The 17332-nt window shown below is 57.3% G+C and overlaps 1 protein-coding gene across 2 annotated transcripts; it reads left to right on the top strand.

Annotated features, from left to right (window-relative positions):
- The first annotated feature begins 253 nt into the window (after nt 1–253).
- Nucleotides 254–17086, top strand: LZTR1 (leucine zipper like post translational regulator 1). Of its 2 annotated transcripts, none has more exons than XM_037067458.1 (21): nt 254–552; nt 1144–1206; nt 4586–4642; nt 6220–6299; nt 6670–6778; nt 7305–7388; nt 8226–8283; nt 8899–9038; nt 10365–10566; nt 10968–11123; nt 11546–11656; nt 12086–12178; nt 12324–12419; nt 12519–12681; nt 12816–12985; nt 13093–13249; nt 14031–14157; nt 14242–14391; nt 15037–15142; nt 15230–15310; nt 15552–17086. In XM_037067458.1, the coding sequence occupies exons 1-21, from the start codon at nt 353–355 to the stop codon at nt 15666–15668; spliced, it is 2520 nt and encodes an 839-aa protein (XP_036923353.1). In that variant the 5' UTR covers nt 254–352; the 3' UTR covers nt 15669–17086. The 2 variants fall into 2 exon arrangements, with proteins under 2 accessions (XP_036923353.1, XP_036923352.1); XM_037067457.1 differs by having other exon boundaries at nt 255–552; nt 12516–12681.
- The last annotated feature ends 246 nt before the right edge of the window (nt 17087–17332 follow it).

Raw genomic sequence — 17332 nt, 5'->3', positions numbered from 1 at the left:
TCGGGAGCGGAGGACGATCACGGCCAAGCCCTGCTTAGACACGGCATGCCGGGAACGGTAGCCGATCTCCGGGCAGGCGCCCGGGAAGTGCAGTCGGACAGGGGTGGGACCTGGCGCCGGCACTCCGCGGGAAATGCTTCCCAGGAGGTTAGACACTGGCGCACACTGCGACCCAGGTGCCGCGCCCGTCCGCTGGGCCACGCGGAGCGCTAGGCTTCTCGGGAAGCTCCGCGAGAGCCGGAAGTCCGTGCCCTCGGCCCGGAGCTCTCTGGGAAATGCAGTCCCACTGGGCAACCCAGGGCGGTGGCCGCACGTCTCGCCAGCACGGTGATCGCTCGGACGTGGACCCAGGATGGCTGGGACGGGCGGCTCTGGAGGGCCGATCGGGGCCGGGGCGCTGGCGAGCGGCGCGCGGTCCAAGGTAGCCCCGAGCGTGGACTTTGACCACAGCTGCTCGGACAGTGTCGAGTACCTGACGCTCAACTTTGGGCCCTTCGAGACTGTGCACCGCTGGCGGCGCCTCCCGCCCTGCGACGAGTTCGTGGGGGCTCGGTACGGCGTGGTTCAGGGAGTTTGGGGATGGGGGTGTCTGAGAGGGTTTCATGGCGGGTTCCAGGGGGGAGGCCAGGGCGGTATATGGTAGTGGAGAGAGGAGTGGTGGTGTCCAGGACGATGTCCAGGGCAGTTTCGTGGGTTTTTCTTTTTTAATTTATTGGGCGGGGTTTGATATTGTTTAATAACGTTCTATAGGTTACAGGTGTACAATTCTATAATACATTATCTATATAATGTATTGTGTATTCACTACAAGTCTCCTTCCATCACCATTTGTCCCCCCTTTACCCTCCTTTACCTCCCCTGCTCTGTGGCAAGGGTTTTGAGAGGGGCAGGGTACTAGAGTTCTGTTTTGTTTGTGAGTCTCCAGCCAGGGTCCCAGGTGCTCTGCAGTGGGATGAGGATTCTAGAGAGTTCCCCAGATGCAGAGTGTTTTGGTGTACTGGTGGAATTTACAGGTTTCTGTTCATCTTGGTAGTTGAGAGGTGTTATCCAACTTCAGTGGCATCCTGGATGCTTGGTCCCATTCCCCGGGTGCCCCCAGGAGGGTCCTGGCCTCACCGCTCCTCACTTCTCCTTCCTTTCTAGGCGCAGCAAGCACACAGTGGTGGCCTATAAAGATGCCATCTATGTATTTGGTGGAGACAATGGGTGAGTCTGAGCATCAGGGTGTTTGGACTGGGGAGGGAGAAACATGGTGGTTTGGACTGGGCTTCTGCAGCTTTGCTGTTCTCTTTACAATTGCCAGCTAAGCACTCAGCTCCATTTTTCCGGTCTGTGGGGTTCCCTGCACTCAAAGTCCTCAGCATAGCATCTAGTGGCGAGTGCATGCTCAGGACACAGAAATTTCCCTCTTGCTCTGATTGACCAGACCCAGAAAGAAACACATCTGTCCTGGCTGCCACCCTGCCAGGTACTTTTCCTTCCCTACACTTCTCTCTAGGCCTCATCCACATGCTCACACGGCAGCTGAGAAGGCATGGAGGGCAGTTTTATTTATTTCCCACACTTTTCACTTTTTGGAAATGGTTTTCCCACATTGCTATAAACTCCTGGCAATGTCCTGATGTCCTGGTGCGGGAGCACTCCTCTGTCACCCGAACTGTGCCCAGTTCAGCTGTGGCTGTTCTTCTTTGCTAGAAGACCATGGTCAGGGTGAACCCTCGGATTGTGTAGCTGCCTCCCCCCCTGGCATGTTTCCCTCTGACCCGCTCCCCGTGAGTGGAACCTCCCCCGAAGGGAAGAGCTGTCTTAGTGTGGGCTGGGCTGTGTCAGGTACTGGGCACAGGCACAGGAGCAGGGAACACAGGGCCAGGATGGGGGCGTCTGGTCCTGTCAGGAAAGCCTTTGTGGAAGGGCCGATGACCTGAGAGAGTAGTAAGAGTGAGCCATGCAAAAAAGGGAGAATGTGCCAAGCAGAGGGGTCAGTGTGGGCAGTGGCCTGGAGGTGGGAGAGTGCAGAAGAGCACTGGCTCCGGGTCTGAACAGGGACGCCTGCCTTCATTTGTTCGTTGATGTGCTCAGAAAAGGCCAGAGATGCCCACCAGGCATCTGGGAGGGCTAGGAGCCTGTTGGATGTGGGGCGGAAGCTTGGTCTCTTGGACAAGCAAAGCTCAGTTCAAGTTAGAGCTTTGTGTCCTTGGGCTTGGGCAGGTGGCTTAACAGCACTAACTGCACTCTGGTCTCCTTCTCTGTATATGGGGCAGCTCTGTGTGCTCCATGAGGTCGAGTGACCACAAGGCCGTGAGGGGCTCAGCACAGAAGTCTCCCTGTGTTGAGGGTGCATTGTTTGCACACAACCCATCCTGCTCATAAGTCCTGTCACCACCTTTCAACCACAGGACCTGGCCTAGCGGCCAGGAAGGGCTGGCCTCTGATTGGAGTCCCACAGGACTTCCTGGGGAAGCTGACTTGGGGCTGATGGGGTAGGCAGGATCCTATAAGGGTCTGTAGAATGGGCAGAAGAGCCTCCTCAGGCATGGTCCCCTGGCTTTCAGCCATGTCCCCCACTCTCTTCCCCGTGAATAAGCAGAGGGATCCATTTGAAAATGCAAGTCAGGGTGTGTTCCTCCTTGGTGGATAATGCACAGATGTCTCTCTACCTCTCTGACTAAAAGCCCCAGCCTGCTTGGCAGTCAGTGTGCCCCCACTGCTCCTCTGCCTTCACCTGCCACCGCCCAGGGCCGCACCGCTGCCTTGCTGTGCTCAGATTGTGCCAAGCATCCTGCCAGGCCCTGGTACTGGCTGTTCCCTCCTGCTCACCCTTCTGCCCTTCCTCTGAATCACCTGTGAGTGAGGCCTTCCACAACCACCCAGACCACCTGGATCAATCAGTGGCCCTCCCCTCCCCTTCTGCTCCTCTTTCTGGCCCATTCATCCCAGAGCATACAGATGTCGGTTACTTGTCTCCTCCAGGGCAGGGTCTGTATCCCAGCACCCAGGCAGCTCAACAAATGTTTCGCATGTGAACAAGTGATATAAAGACATTTACTGGAACCTCAGTGGGAATCCCCCAGACCAGAAAAGGTGTGGTGGCCAGCACAGGGCAGTGGCTGGGAACATCCCCAGAGGTATTCTTTTTAAATTTTTAAAAAGATTTTATTTATTTATTTTTAGAGAGAGGGGAAGAGAAGGAGAAAGAGAGGGAGAGAAACATCAATGTGTGGTTGCCTCCTGCACACCCCCTACTGGGGACCTGGCCTGCAACCCAGGCATGTGCTTTGACTGGGAATCGAACTGGCGACCCTTTAGTTTACAGCCCATGCTCAATCCATTGAGCTACACCAGCCAGGGCCCCAGAGGTATTCTGTGTCAGGAACTGTAGCAACAAGCAGAGATATTTTGGCTGCAATGGGACACTGAGAAACAGAGTATAGATCTGTCTCAATCTAGTTGTAACTTTTTAGAATGACTGAGTAGGAAGAAAGATGGCCTGGCACTGGGTGGGTAGGTCAGTTGGTTGGAGAGTCCTCCTGATCTGCCCAGGTTTCAGGTTCTATCATCAGGGCACATACAAGAATCAACCAGTGAATGCATAAGTAAGTCGAATGACTCTCTCTTCCTCTCCCTCTCCTTCTTTCTCTCTCAAAATCAATTTAAAAAATGGCCTACAGCCCTGGGAGTTGGGTAGTGGAGTGGGGGCAAATGGGAGAGGGGAGGAGTTAACTGTCATACCTCTGCTTCCCAGCTCCTGGCTTCCTGGTTGCATGGCCTCAGACAGGTCCTTTATCTCCCAGGCTGCTTCCTGTTCTGTAAATGCAGGTGGAGAGCTCTGCTGTCCGGTGCAGACGGAGTTGGACCGTGCAGGGGATGCTGGGCTCCTGCTGGGCTGACACCCTTCTTCCCCCTTAGTGACAGGGCCTGGGTGATACCGTGCAGTTGGGTTAGATGATGCCATGCCCTGTGGACTTGTTTTCTGTTTTATTGTATCTTTCGTCATTGTTGTCGTCATTTGTTTATTTATTTATTTTTACTGCGATTTTTGGGGTGACATTGGTTAATAAAATTATATAGGTTTCAGGTATACAATTCTATAAATACGTCATCTGTATATTGTATTGTGCATCAGCCACTCTGATTTATTGTATCTTTGGTGTAGTTGTTACACTGGCTTTGTGATAAAGAGGTGGCAGGAAGATCTGAGAGCAGGGCAGGGGCCTTTCCTGAGACGAGGGTGAGCATCTGCACTGTGGTGGCACAGCCTCCGAGAAGGGGGCACTCGGACATGCGAGTGGGGATTCTGGAGCCTGGCGTGAAGTGCAAGCTCTCGGGTCCGCGGCGGGGTGGTCCAGGTCAGGCTTCGGTTCTGACGCCTGGCAGACAGACCCTGCACCTGCACCAGCTCAGGAGCTTCCTTTGTGGTCACCTGTCTGGTCCCTTGGGCCTCACCTGGTTCTCTGGCCCTGGCTAAGTCCACCCAAAACAACTCACCCAGCCCCTGGCCTGCCCTGTCCATCTTCTGGGTCTTGGCTGGGCAACACCCTGCAGAGCAGGCCAGGACTGAGCCCACCTGTCCCTGGCTGTCTTTCAGGAAGACGATGCTCAACGACCTCCTGAGGTTTGACGTGAAGGACTGTTCCTGGTGCAGGTGGGTGGCCTCCTGAGTCCCAAGTCTGTGCTCTTCTCCTAGAACTCGGTGGTACTCTTTTGGGCTGATTGCCGGCCGAGTCACGTTCCTGGAGAGGTAGAGAGAAGCCCAGCACCTCTCTCAGTGGTCCCTCTGTCGCTCGGTTTCTTTTCCAGTCCATGACTGAGATTTGTTATTCTGAATCCTGTTCCTTAGGAAATCTGTTTGATCCAGTTGTGGGTCCTCAAAATTCTACCCCAGGAGAGCCCTTCGGTCACCAAGCCTGTCTTCCAAGCTGGGGCCTGGAGCCAACATGGAGGGCCGTCAGTTGATGGGTCCTTTTAGGATTGCCTCTGCTGCTGTAGGGGCTCCTCTCCGCTCCCTACCACATGGAGCCCAGCCTCTGCCCGGAGACCCTACCCAGGCAGTGGGCATCACGTGGACCCTGGCCTCCCGCCCGTAGATGGTCCTATAGCCTTGGATAAGACACCTGCCCTCTCTGAGCACTGCGTATCTGTGCCCTCCAGTCCGGCCCTTGACTAGGAGCAGTTCACAGCTGAGTGGGAGAAACAGGCTCTGGGATTAGGAGGTAGCTGGGTTTCCTCTTGAGCTCTGCTGTCTGTCTGTGCAGAAGCACGGGTTCACCAGGCCCCTCGTGTGCCACGCTCTGCACAGGACCTCTGCACACTCCCCTCTCAGCCCCAGCAGCCCTCTGGGGTGGGGTCTGACTGCCTCCTTGGCGGAGGAGGATGTCGGGACCTGAGACCCACAGAGGCTGAACCTGGCACCTGGGGCAGCATCACTCCATGTGCCTGCCTCCTGCCCCCGAGACCTGGGCAGCGCTGGGATCGCCACAGAAATGTCCGTGTCGTTTCCCCCGCACTTCATTTTGAAGTACAGCCACTAGCACAGATTCATTTTTAAAACCACTCTGAAGGCTTTTCAGTTCTTTGTTAAAAATTCCCTATGTATAAGACTGAGAAGGAGCAGCCCCCAGGAAGCAGTATAAATGGGTTTTTAACTTGGTGGGTAAAGTTTCTGGACCACCCACAGATTTTAGTACAGCTGTGAGAAGGGGGTAGTGACGATTCTAGAGAAGCCTGAAGACCTATTCACAGTCTGCTTAGTTGAAAAACATATTACAAAATGTCTACCGCAAGATTCCGTGTTTAAAAATCACTCAGAGGCACAATGTGCCAAGGAAGGGGTGGGGTAGACCACTAGCTGTGGACAGTGGCTTCTGGTAAAGGGGCAATACATAAATTTTAGTGCTAGTTTTTTTCCCCTTATTGGTAACTTTTTAAAAAGTTTGGGTTTTTTTTCTTTTAAAGATTTATTTATTCATCTTTAGAGGGGAAAGGAAGGAGAGAAAGAGAGAAATATTAATGTATGGTTGCCTCTCATGAGTCGCCTGCTGGGAACTGGCCTGCAACCCAGGCATGTGCCCTGACTGGGAATCGAACCGCGATTGTGTGGTTCACAGGCCCGCGCTCAATCCACTGAGCTACACCAACCAGGGCCTAAAAAGTTTTTGTAATGATACAGTTATTAACCTTCAAAATACTGCCGACACTCATTGCCTCTTGTTCCCCTGCCAGGGCCTTCACCACTGGGACCCCGCCAGCCCCCCGCTACCACCACTCAGCCGTGGTCTACGGGAGCAGCATGTTCGTTTTTGGTGAGCCGCCACCTACCTCCCAGGCCGAGGATCCCGTGCCCTCCCATCAGGCCCAGTGCTGTGCTTGGCTGGCCTCTCTCTGTCTGCTTGCCCCTCGGCCTGATTTCCTGGCCTGCATGGGAACGGTCTGCTTCTGTGAATGGGCCGGAAGGTGGCTTTTCCTCCCCGTGAGCGACAGGGAATGGGGTCCTGCTGATCTCTGTGTTTCCAGAGCCCAGCACAGAGGCAGGCACCCAGTAGGTGCTCCCAGGGTGTGCAGAGGGAGTTCTGGAATGCATTTTCCACAGGGCCACATTGTGTCCTTGCCTCCCAGGGTTTGAGGACTCTGCAATGCTGCCTTTGGGTGACACATATCTCTCTCTTTACCCAGGGGGTTACACTGGGGACATTTATTCCAATTCTAACTTGAAGAATAAAAATGACCTCTTTGAATACAAGTTTGCAACTGGCCAGTGGACGGAGTGGAAAATTGAAGGACGGTGAGAAACTGCTGAAAACTTTGGGGGTTGTGCTGAGGGTTCTCTGGCCCTGGAGCATCACAGGTGAAGAGCTCAGAGAGGTCTGGGAGCTGGTGTTAACCTGTTTGCAGGTTAACAAAAAGCTCAGAGAGGCCTGGGAGCTGGTGTTAACCTGTTTGCAGCCTCCTCCCAGCTCTTAGGTATCTTCTTGTCAAAAGTAGAAGGGGTGGAATGTCTTGTGATGGGTGCTTCTATGGTCCTGCCTCACCAGCACACCCTTTGATATTTGGTAGCGGCTGGCAGAGGACTCTGTACCCTGTGGATGTCTGAATGCCTCATCAGTGTCCTGGTGCCCCATGAGCTCAGCCCCTGGTGTTGTTGGTTATACCCTGGCTAGAGTCCCTGGGGTCCCAGTGTCAGCAGATGTGGACACGGCAGTCCTAGGGCCTGGCAGGACTTGCAGGGCCGTGGCTATAGGACCATCCTGGGGCTGTGAGGCTCACATCTGCACTGGGTGGCCTCATCCTTTCCCTGCCTGTTGCTCCAGGTTGCCCGTTGCTAGGTCAGCCCATGGTGCCACGGTGTACAGTGACAAGTTATGGATCTTTGCTGGTTACGATGGCAATGCCAGGTAGGTGGTGGCCTGGCCATGCATTCCACCTCTGAGTGGCCCAGGGTACTGGTACACAGAGTGGGCCTTCTTAGCCTTGGAGGGCTCAGGCTGGGGGTCCCTCAGGAGGCTGGATGTGTAGACAGGGGATGAGTGAAGTGGAAGATGGGCAGGATGAGGGTGATGGCCACTGAATGGAGCCCCCGCCTGCCCCCACCAAGTTTATGCAGCTGTTGTGCAGGTCTCCAGAACAGAGAGCTTGGGGGTGTGGAGGGAGGAATTGCTGGGGTGAGAATACTCAGGTCCACAGCAAGGAATGACCTTAAGGGGCAATGAGCAAGTGGGCGGCAGCTGCAGGGCTCAGACTCAGCCCCTCCCCTATGGAGGAGAACAGACTTCTAGCCTATGTTATAGGCATTTTCCTTCCTATTTTAGCAAATTGGCTTTGCTTTATTTTTCTGATTACAAAAGCAGCGTGTGCTCATTCCCCCAAACTTCAGCATTGTAGAAACTCTAAACAGTGTGGTTTCTGTGAGCATAGCCTTTCTGAGATCCTCTCTTAGCCCCAGGGATCAGCTGAGTGGTTGACCCTGTCCCCTGCCCTAAATGTCAAGAGTGAGGCCTTTCTTCAGGTGAGACCTCTTTTCCTGCCCGGGCTGGGCAGGGGCCTGGCACAACAGGGACTCAGTACAGCCCTTACAACACCCCAACTGAAGCTTCATGGCTGCCACAGAGTCCCTGGACCAGTCCCCAAGTGACAGCTTGTTCTTCCCTAGAGCCTTCTCTCCTGACCAGGCCCAGGCCCCCCCTGACATCCAGCCCCAGGACAGGCACCCTGACCCTTTTGTCCTCATTCAGGCTGAATGACATGTGGACCATTGGCCTGCAGGACAGAGAGCTCACGTGCTGGGAGGAGGTAAGAGGCTGGGGGCCTGGGGTGAGGTTGTGGGGAGACAGGGAGGTGTGGGATGTGAGGGGCCCAGGGTAACGAGAGGAAGGGAGGTGAGTACAGGGGATAGGGGGCTGGAGCGGGAGGCGAGGCAGGGAGGTTACAGGTTTGAGGACAGGTGGGCCAGTCTGGGTGGGGGTGGAGGCTGCCATGTTGCCCTCTGCCAAAGCCTGGCCCTGTCCACCCTCGCCCTTCATGCTGACCTGCCTGCCCACACAGCGAATCCCAGCGGCAGTTACCTGGTGACTAAAGGTCCTGCGCTTTGGACAGCAGCCTGTCATGGTGACTGACGCGGTTCAGGTGTAACCACCCTTATCTGAACACAGTGAGGACAGCGCACCACCTGCTGTCCTGCTGACTATTCTTTTCCTGGGGGGTTTCTTTCCTCTTTAACGATGTTTTCAGCCCCCATGTAGGAGGGTGAGGTGGGGTTTTAGGATGTTCTGCAAAAAGCGATACATGAACCCTCCTTCACAGAAGAAACTTCGGGAATAAAAGCTGTCCCAGCTCAGCAGCGTATGCACCAACAAGTGTGCCGGGTCCTGTGAAGGCCCGGGGTTGAGCTGCCTCCTACCCCCACAGGTGGCCCAGAGCGGCGAGATCCCGCCATCTTGCTGCAACTTCCCGGTGGCCGTGTGCCGCGACAAGATGTTTGTGTTCTCGGGGCAGAGTGGAGCCAAGATCACCAACAACCTCTTCCAGTTTGAATTTAAGGACAAGATGTGAGTACCCCAGGGGTGGGCCCTCAGCCGGCTCCCCACGCCTGCCTCTGGAGCCATCCCCATGGGTTCCCACATAAAGCAGGGCCAGCTGCCCTCCCTCCCGGAGCGGGGACGTGCAGTGCCTTGGGACAGACTGGGCCAGATGCCCCCTGCTGACCCCTTGGGCGTGGCTGCAGCTCAGCAAGATAGGGCCTAGGCAGCCTGCCTCTCTGAGTGAATGGTCAGTGCCACCAGTGACAAATGTGGCTGGCATAGAGCTCACATGGTGGCAGAAGACTAGAGGGGTGCAAGGGCCCTGAGAGCTCCCAGCCTTTGCTGGCCTTGAGTGCTGGCCAGCCCTTGACCCCTGGGATAGGGACTAAGGTCAGGACCAGGCATTGGCTTTGGGACTTAATGGAGTTTCAGCTGCAGGTCAGGGAGGCTTGGTGGGGGGGACTTGAAGCTGCCTTGGGTACCAGGGTGTCAGCAGGGAGGAGGCATCCTGGGCAGGGAAGACCCTGCTGATGCCCGGCCAACTCTTTTGTCCCTGGTGGTTAGGCCGGGAGGAGAGTCACACTGCACACAGGCCTGCTGCTCCACCCTGACCTTGGCCCTCAGGACAGTGGGTGCCACAAAGAGCTCGGAGCAGGCAGGGGAAGACCTGGAGAAGCAAGGGGCATGGGTAGAGGCCGGGCATAACCCAGCATGGGGAGGCTTTGGGGCAGACATACAGGCTCTGGCTAGGTGAACAGGTGGCTGATCTGCAAGGGGCCTCTCAGGGAAGAGCCAGTACTAAGGGAAGAACAGGGCCTGAGGGCCACATGGGGGTCTGGGGGTACTTACGGAGCAAGCTGAGGAAGGTGTATTTAGAATACAGAGGGCGGCAAGGTGAGGGGCCAAGACCGGAGTAGGGGGCAAGTTGTAGTTTGGGGTAAAGGAGATGGGATAGGAAGAAAACCACAGGACACTTGGCCACCAGCAGCAGCCTGATTGGTACCGGATTGGTACCGGATTGGTACTGGTAGCCCTGTTGGGTGGAGCCAGCATGGTGCTGCCTTCCTCACAGGCCAGCCCCCCTCCAGCCCCCAAGCAGCCTCCTACCCAGCCTCATGCTTGCACCCTTTGTTCCCCTACATGAAGAGGTGGGCAGAGCTGGTGCCAGAGTGAAAAGGGGCGAGGGACACTGGGCACACACTGCAGGTCCCCCTCAGCCTGGGAAGGTCTCCCAGGGGTTGCAGGGCACTTCACAGACTGGTCCTGTGCGGGGGGGGGACTTGGGGGCCAGGTGGAGGCCACAGGGCAGCAGGAGCCCCTGTTAGGCACTGGTTCTGTGCTGGGTGCCCCCAGGTGGACTCGCATCCCCACTGAGCATCTGCTTCGGGGCTCTCCGCCACCCCCTCAACGGCGCTACGGGCACACCATGGTGGCCTTTGACCGCCACCTCTACGTGTTTGGGGGCGCAGCTGACAACACTCTGCCCAATGAGCTACACTGCTATGACGTGGACTTTCAGACCTGGGAGGTCGTCCAGCCCAGTTCGGACAGCGAGGTGAGCGCTCCCAGGTGTTGCCAAGGAGACCCAGGGCCTGTGGCCTAGGGTGTGTTCCTGAGCCACTGGCTCCAAGCCCCTTCCTCACAGCCCCAGGGCGCTCCCAGGACTCCAGACAGCCAGCAGGAGCAAGGCCAGGGTGCCCTCAGCCCTGGACACCTGCCCTGGCCTGACCCTGGGTCCTGGGCCTCTCTGCCCATTCTCCGTCTTATAGCCTGTGGGCTTGTAAGATTCTACTTCCCACCATGTTTGCATTGTGCTGAGAGTGTTCTCCTAGCTCCCCGACTCAGCCGGTGTCCTGTGGCTCTCCCCATGTGCCTCCACCTGGCCCCTTGGCGAGCTGTCTGTAGTGCCTGCCTGGCCCTTGCTGACTGGTTGTGCGCCCACATGTGTCCTACCAGGTTGGTGGGGCTGAGGTGCCAGAGCGAGCGGCTGCTTCTGAGGAGGTGCCTGCCCTGCTCTCTGAGGATCGAGGCGGCTTCAAGAAGTCCCGAGATGTATTTGGCCTGGATTTTGGCACCACCAACACCAAGCAGCCTTCCCCGCCAGCCTCAGAGGTGAGGGCCCATGCCCTCGTTACCGCTCTCTCAACCCCTGAAGGCAGGCCTGTGATCAGCCCATCTCAAAGGTGGGGAGACTGAGACTCAGAGAGGTACTTGTTGGGGTCACCTGGTGAGTTGAGGGTCAGGAGCCCATGCCCTGCTGCCCCAGCCATGTTGGTGCAGCACGTGAGACCTAGCACCTGCTGTGTCCCCCGTGTGGGTCACAAGGGCCCCATCCTGCCTGCTTACCTACACAGGCCCTGCCTCCTGCCCTGTGCCCATAGCTGTGTCTCAGGGCCTGCTCCGACCCCTCCTTCAAGGCCAGTGGTGCCATGTCATTGCCTACAACATGGCCCACTCCTGGCCTCAGCCAGCTCCCTGCTGGAGACCTAGCCCTGCCCTCTCCCACCCTGCCAACTTGTCCCCTGCCCACGCAGCTGCCCAGCGGAAGGCTCTTCCATGCGGCTGCTGTGATCTCGGACGCCATGTACATCTTCGGGGGCACTGTGGACAACAACATCCGCAGTGGGGAGATGTACAGGTTCCAGGTGAGTCTCACAGGCCTGCAGAGCAGGCGGCTACCTCATGAGCTGACTCTACATGGGGCCAGCCAGGGCGAATGGGCCCTGGTGATGGAAACTGAGACCCAGGGGGTAGCGGTGGAGTTTGTCCCAGGGCATCAGAGCCAGGGCTGCACCTGGTGAAACGGCACCCTTTCTGAAGAGTCTGGATGCTGGGGTGGGACGAGGGGCTCTGGGCTGAGGCAGTCAGGAACCTCAGTGCAGGGTGTGGCTGGTGGGGCAGAGCGAGGGCTCACAGCAGAGCCAGTGGGGGTCTGGAAAGCCACCTGAGTCTGTGGAGGGAGCCGGGCTGATCTGAGCTTGGCATTTGGGTGTCAAAGACACTCATTTCCTGGAGGGGGCAAAGTCAGGGGTGACAGTGTCTTCACTTGGTGACACCATGGTCTCCTCCTGCAGTTCTCCTGTTACCCCAAGTGCACGCTCCATGAAGACTATGGGCGGCTCTGGGAGAGCCGCCAGTTCTGCGACGTGGAGTTTGTTCTGGGCGAGGTGGGTGCCCTTTCTGTGCCAAGCCCAGGCCACTGTGGAGGAGGCGGGGCTTTGCTCCCAGAGACACGCTGGCTGCCCACTGGTGCCTGAAGTCCCTAGGCCCCTGCTCTGGCTGGCTTTCATCAAGATGTTGTTCTTGCTGCAGAAGGAAGAGTGTGTGCAGGGCCATGTGGCCATTGTCACAGCACGCAGCCGCTGGCTCCGAAGGAAAATAGTACAGGCGAGGGAGCGACTGGCCCAGGTGAGGAGCTGCCCCACCTGGCCCCGCCTCCACGAGCATGCATCCTCCCAAGAGCATCCATGGGGTGTTCTTGAGCTTCCCTTTCTCTTTCCATAGAAGCTAGAGGAGGAGGCAGCTCTGGTTCCCAGGGAGGCCCCTGGTGGTGCTGGGGGCGGGGCCCGGCAGCCCCTACTGCGTGTGGCCATCCGAGAGGCTGAGGCCCGGCCCTTCGAGGTGCTCATGCAGTTCCTCTACACTGATAAGATCAAATACCCGAGGAAAGGTCTGTCTGGGCTGGGGCAGGGCAGGAGCAGGGTGGGGGTGTGAGCACCCCTGCTTGCAGGTGGGCAGCCTGGGCCCCATCTTCCCCTCCCGGCTGCCTGAGGTCCTCAGTGCTCAGGGAGCTCTTGGGTGCAGGCCACGTGGAGGACGTGCTGCTCATCATGGACGTGTACAAGTTGGCGCTGAGCTTCCAGCTGTGCCGCCTGGAGCAGCTGTGTCGGCAGTACATCGAGGCCTCCGTGGACCTGCAGAACGTGCTGGTCGTGTGCGAGAGTGCCGCCAGGCTGCAGCTGGGCCAGCTGAAGGTGCATCGCAGTCCGCCCCACCCACTGCTGCAAGCCCCTTGCCCAGTCTGGTGCCTTGTTGGGGCCAAGACCTGACCATGCCTGCCTGCCTGGCCTATCTGTCCCAGGAACACTGCCTGAACTTCGTGGTGAAGGAGTCCCACTTCAACCAGGTGATCATGATGAAGGAGTTCGAGCACCTCTCATCCCCACTGATTGTGGAGATTGTTCGGCGGAAGCAGCAGCCACCCCCCCGTACTCCCTCAGACCAGCCCGTGGACATCGGTAGGGAGCCTGGTCCCTTCCCGCCAGTGGCTGGCTAGGTGTCATTCATCTTGGTCGAGACTTGGGAGGCATGGAATCACCTGCCAGACGCTCAGGCAGGGGTGGAGGGGTGGGTGGAGGGAGGACCTCAGTGCTCTCCAGATACAGGGACAGGGGCAAAGAGGGAGGCAGTTCAGGCTCAGCTGAAGGAAGAATGCCCAGCCCATGGGGTTTTGTACAGCAGTCTATGTGCCTGAGGGCAGGGGACCTCCTGAGTCCCTTTCTGAAGGGGACATGGGGCACCTCTCTGGTGAGGGTGCCTGCCCTGAATGACATCAGATCTGACAGCTTCTGAAGTGAGCCATGTGCTCAGGGTTATGTGCTTAGTCATCACACTTCTTGGGGTACCCAAGTCTGGGGCCCACTGAGGGGTGAGTGCAGCCTGCAGACCTCAGCTGCTACCAGTGCCTCCCTGTTTCCCCCTAGCCTGGGAAGGGAGGGCACAGGCTCCTTCTTCCCCGACTCTCCCTGGGTCCTGTGCTCCCCCTGGCAGCTGGCTCCAGGTGACACACAGCAAGCACACAGGGCATGCCAGGCCCAGAGAAAGGCTCAGTTGGCTGAGTCTTAGAGATCAGACTCCGAGGGTGGATAGGCCTGAGGGCTGTGTTGGGAACTGAGGACAGGGCCTGGCAGTGCCTCAAGGACCAGAATGAGACCTCTGGTCTGGTGGAGGTCCATTTAGGGTCAAAGAAGGGACAGATGTGCAGGAGGCTGTGCTCAGGGTCCCTTCATGCCCCGCCAGGCACATCTCTGATCCAGGACATGAAGGCATACCTGGAGGGGGCAGGTGCCGAGTTCTGTGACATCACGCTGCTGCTGGATGGGCACCCTCGGCCGGCCCACAAGGCCATTCTGGCCGCTCGCTCCAGGTGGGTGTGGGTGCAGCTGTTGGGTAGTGTAGGCCAGGCGCTGACTGCATCTGCTGAGCCAAGCCTTTGCCACCCTGTCTGCAGCTACTTTGAGGCCATGTTCCGGTCCTTCATGCCCGAGGATGGGCAGGTAAACATTTCCATTGGGGAGATGGTGCCCAGCAGGCAGGCCTTCGAGTCCATGCTACGCTACATCTACTACGGTGAGGTCAACATGCCTCCGGAGGACTCGCTGCATCCTCATCCCCAAGGGCGCTCCCAGGTCATCATGGGCTTTCAGCACCCACGTCGGGTGGCCCAGCTGACTGATCCTGGCTGGGTGATTTCCAGAGGATTTCCTTTCCTGGTGCCTTGTCCTCTCCCAGACTTCTCTGAAACAGTTGCTTGGCCAGCACCACGGGGTTTGTAACCAGGAGGGATAGATGGATTCTTGATTGTCATGCATGCTCAGAGTAAGGGATTGGGCATTGCTCTGTGTGACAGGTGAGCAAGTGGACATAGAGTGATCCCTGATTGTGTCACTTCAGTGAGGGTCTGAGCATGGGGTGTGAGGGTGCACTTTTGGGCTCTGGGAGACTGCAGATGGTTCTGCAAAGATGCACATAGGTGTTTTCCTGGAGAGAGAGTGCTGTGGTATTTTTTGGTCTTGATAGGGCCCTTGACCTCTGAGGGGTTCAGAGTCTGTGCAGAGATCAAGTCAGTGCTCTTGGAACCCTTGCCAGACCCTCCTGGTGGGGCAGGTCCCCTGGTTCTGGGCAGGTGCGGTCCTAGCTCTCCTCTGCCCCTGGCAGGCCAGGGCTCCAGATACACTCTCCCGGGGGGGGGGGGCGGCGTGGGAGGACAGTTCCTTCGGCGGCAGCTCCTTAACCAGCTCCCCAGCTACCTGTTTGCGGCCCCCTACTACTATGGCTTTTACAACAATCGGCTGCAGGCATACTGTAAGCAGAACCTGGAGATGAATGTGACCGTACAGAATGTGCTTCAGGTAGTACCCCTGGTGCCTACTGGTCTCCCGGCACCTGGGTGGGTGGGTGAGAGGTGGGGCAGCACCTCAAGGAATCTGCTGTTCCAGATCCTGGAGGCGGCTGACAAGACGCAGGCGCTGGACATGAAGCGGCACTGCCTGCACATCATCGTGCACCAGTTCACTAAGGTCAGGGCCCTCCTGGCTCAGCACTCCCTGCTCGCCCCCCATCCTCGGGGCCCACTCTCCCATGGCAGCAGGTGAGGGGAGGGTGACTAGAACAGGGCTGTCTTCTGCAGCAGTGGGCCCTGGGGATAACCAAGCAGGGCCACCCACCCACTGGCCACTCCTCACCCCATCTGTGGAACCCTCCCAATCCTCTCATGAATTCAGTTCCATCCTGTTCTGGCTTTTCGGTCACCTCCCGCAGGTCTCCAAGTTGCCCACACTGCGCTCCCTGAGTCAGCAGCTGCTGCTTGACATCATAGACTCCCTGGCCTCCCACATCTCCGACAAGCAGTGCGCAGAGCTGGGTGCCGACATATGAGGGCCCAGGTGGTGCCAGCCCATGAATGGAGAATGACCAGGCCTGCCCTGTCCTCTGCAAAAACTGCCTGCGATGGAGTGGTCAGACCTACTAGCCAAGGCACAGGTACCTAGAGCCTCAGAAGAGAGCTGAGAGGACATGAGGGGCTCCAAGTGCTTCATTTCACTGCCGATGACACAGGCCCCACAGGACGCAGATGGTGAAGCAGGACCCCTGGCCGGCACCCTCTCCCGGGGTGGGAAGCTAGGGTTCAGTGATGACACAGCAGAAGGCAGGGGTCCTGGCAAGCGCCCAGCAGTGGGAAGAGCGTACCAGGGAGCTGGCTTTGGGGCTCTGACTGAGCAGGGACCCAGCATGGCTTATGGGTCTGGCCACAGCTGTGCTGAGGTCTCTCCAACACAGGGTCCATACAACACCCTCACCAAGGTTGGTGAAAGGGCCGCTCCTGTCACCCAGAATGTATATGCGGGCAATAATGACAGGCACATGGACTGATTCAAGATGAGTTTCCATGCCTTTTAAGGTGAATTTTGGGGTGTGAAGGGCCCTGGGGTCAGCTCCCAGCCCACAGGGTCACCCACTCTGGACTGGGTCTGGATTCCAGAGGGGCTTCCAGATCCCACACACCCGTGTGTGCCTCAGGGCCCTCGACTGCACTGAGGCAAAGTCAGCAAAGATGCCCCCCAGGTCCCTGTCCCTTAGTATCCATGCCTCCATTAAAGCCACAGCAGTGGTCCTTACTACTCACACCTTGCTGGCATGGTTCCCCATCGGAGAGCCCTTGGCTCTCCCAAAGCTGTGGACTGGACATTTGGCCCAATTGTGGGATTGCTGTGTTGCCTGGTTCTCCATGCATGTCAGCAACTTCTAGCTCCTATCTGGGGCTGCCTAGACACATGGGGGAAGGGGATGTGGAGGAGTCCAGGCTGGCTTCTCCCTTCCTGGGAGTAAGCTGGGATGACCTCTCCCACCCCTACACGTAGGCTCCTGCACAGGATGGAACGCACCCTTCCCTGTCCCAACAGGGGGCCTTGTGTGATTTCTGTCCAATACAGAAGGCACCATTCTGTCCCCTTTCTGAGAATAAGAATCCCTTCTCCAACTGCCAGTAATCCATTTAGTGGGGAGTGATCTCTTCCCTGCCTTAGAGCTCACTTCCTTCCTGTGTCCCACGACAGAGTGGCAAGTGCCACTCCACAGCCCTTGTCATAAGAGCATGGATGAGGAGCCCCGGTGGCGGGTGGGCACTCTTCTGCAAGCCAGAAAACAGCTTGGGGAAGAAAACCAGCCTGGAAACCCTGGGGAATGATCTGTAAGCCCTGCTGTGCAGTGAACCAGTTGGGACCCTTGTAACTAGCCACTTTCCTGGACATGCTATGAATAAACAAAGCCACACACCAAGGGCTCTAAAAAGCAAATTTCAGAACACTGTAGCAGTTCACAGGACTGAAAATAATTCAGCTGTTCTGGGGTGTTTGTGGCCCAGCAGGGTGAGGTCCCCTGTGCAGTTAAAACTGCCCCGTGTGCTAAGCTGTTTGTCATGATTACAGATGCAGGGAGGCCTACATTCCAGTCAAACTGAAGAGTGGGGAAACAGATCGAAGCCAAGACTGCTGCTTTGTGCCTCCCCTGCTTCTCTAGACCTCCAGGGATCAGAAATGCCA

This window comes from Sturnira hondurensis, unplaced genomic scaffold (assembly GCF_014824575.4).
Source record: "Sturnira hondurensis isolate 20B ecotype Veracruz unplaced genomic scaffold, ASM1482457v3 Scaffold0017254, whole genome shotgun sequence".
Classification (NCBI taxonomy): domain Eukaryota; kingdom Metazoa; phylum Chordata; class Mammalia; order Chiroptera; family Phyllostomidae; genus Sturnira; species Sturnira hondurensis.
This window is presented reverse-complemented; position numbering and strand designations above follow the sequence as displayed.

Bases quoted from the DNA above. Each gene is read 5' to 3' on its own strand.
- LZTR1 (XM_037067457.1), top strand. From the start codon at position 353: ATGGCTGGGACGGGCGGCTCTGGAGGGCCGATCGGGGCCGGGGCGCTG. The intron at 7,389-8,225 runs GTAGGTGGTGGC...GTCCTCATTCAG, and splicing joins GGTTACGATGGCAATGCCAG to GCTGAATGACATGTGGACCA. The intron at 12,682-12,815 runs GTCTGTCTGGGC...TCTTGGGTGCAG, and splicing joins GATCAAATACCCGAGGAAAG to GCCACGTGGAGGACGTGCTG.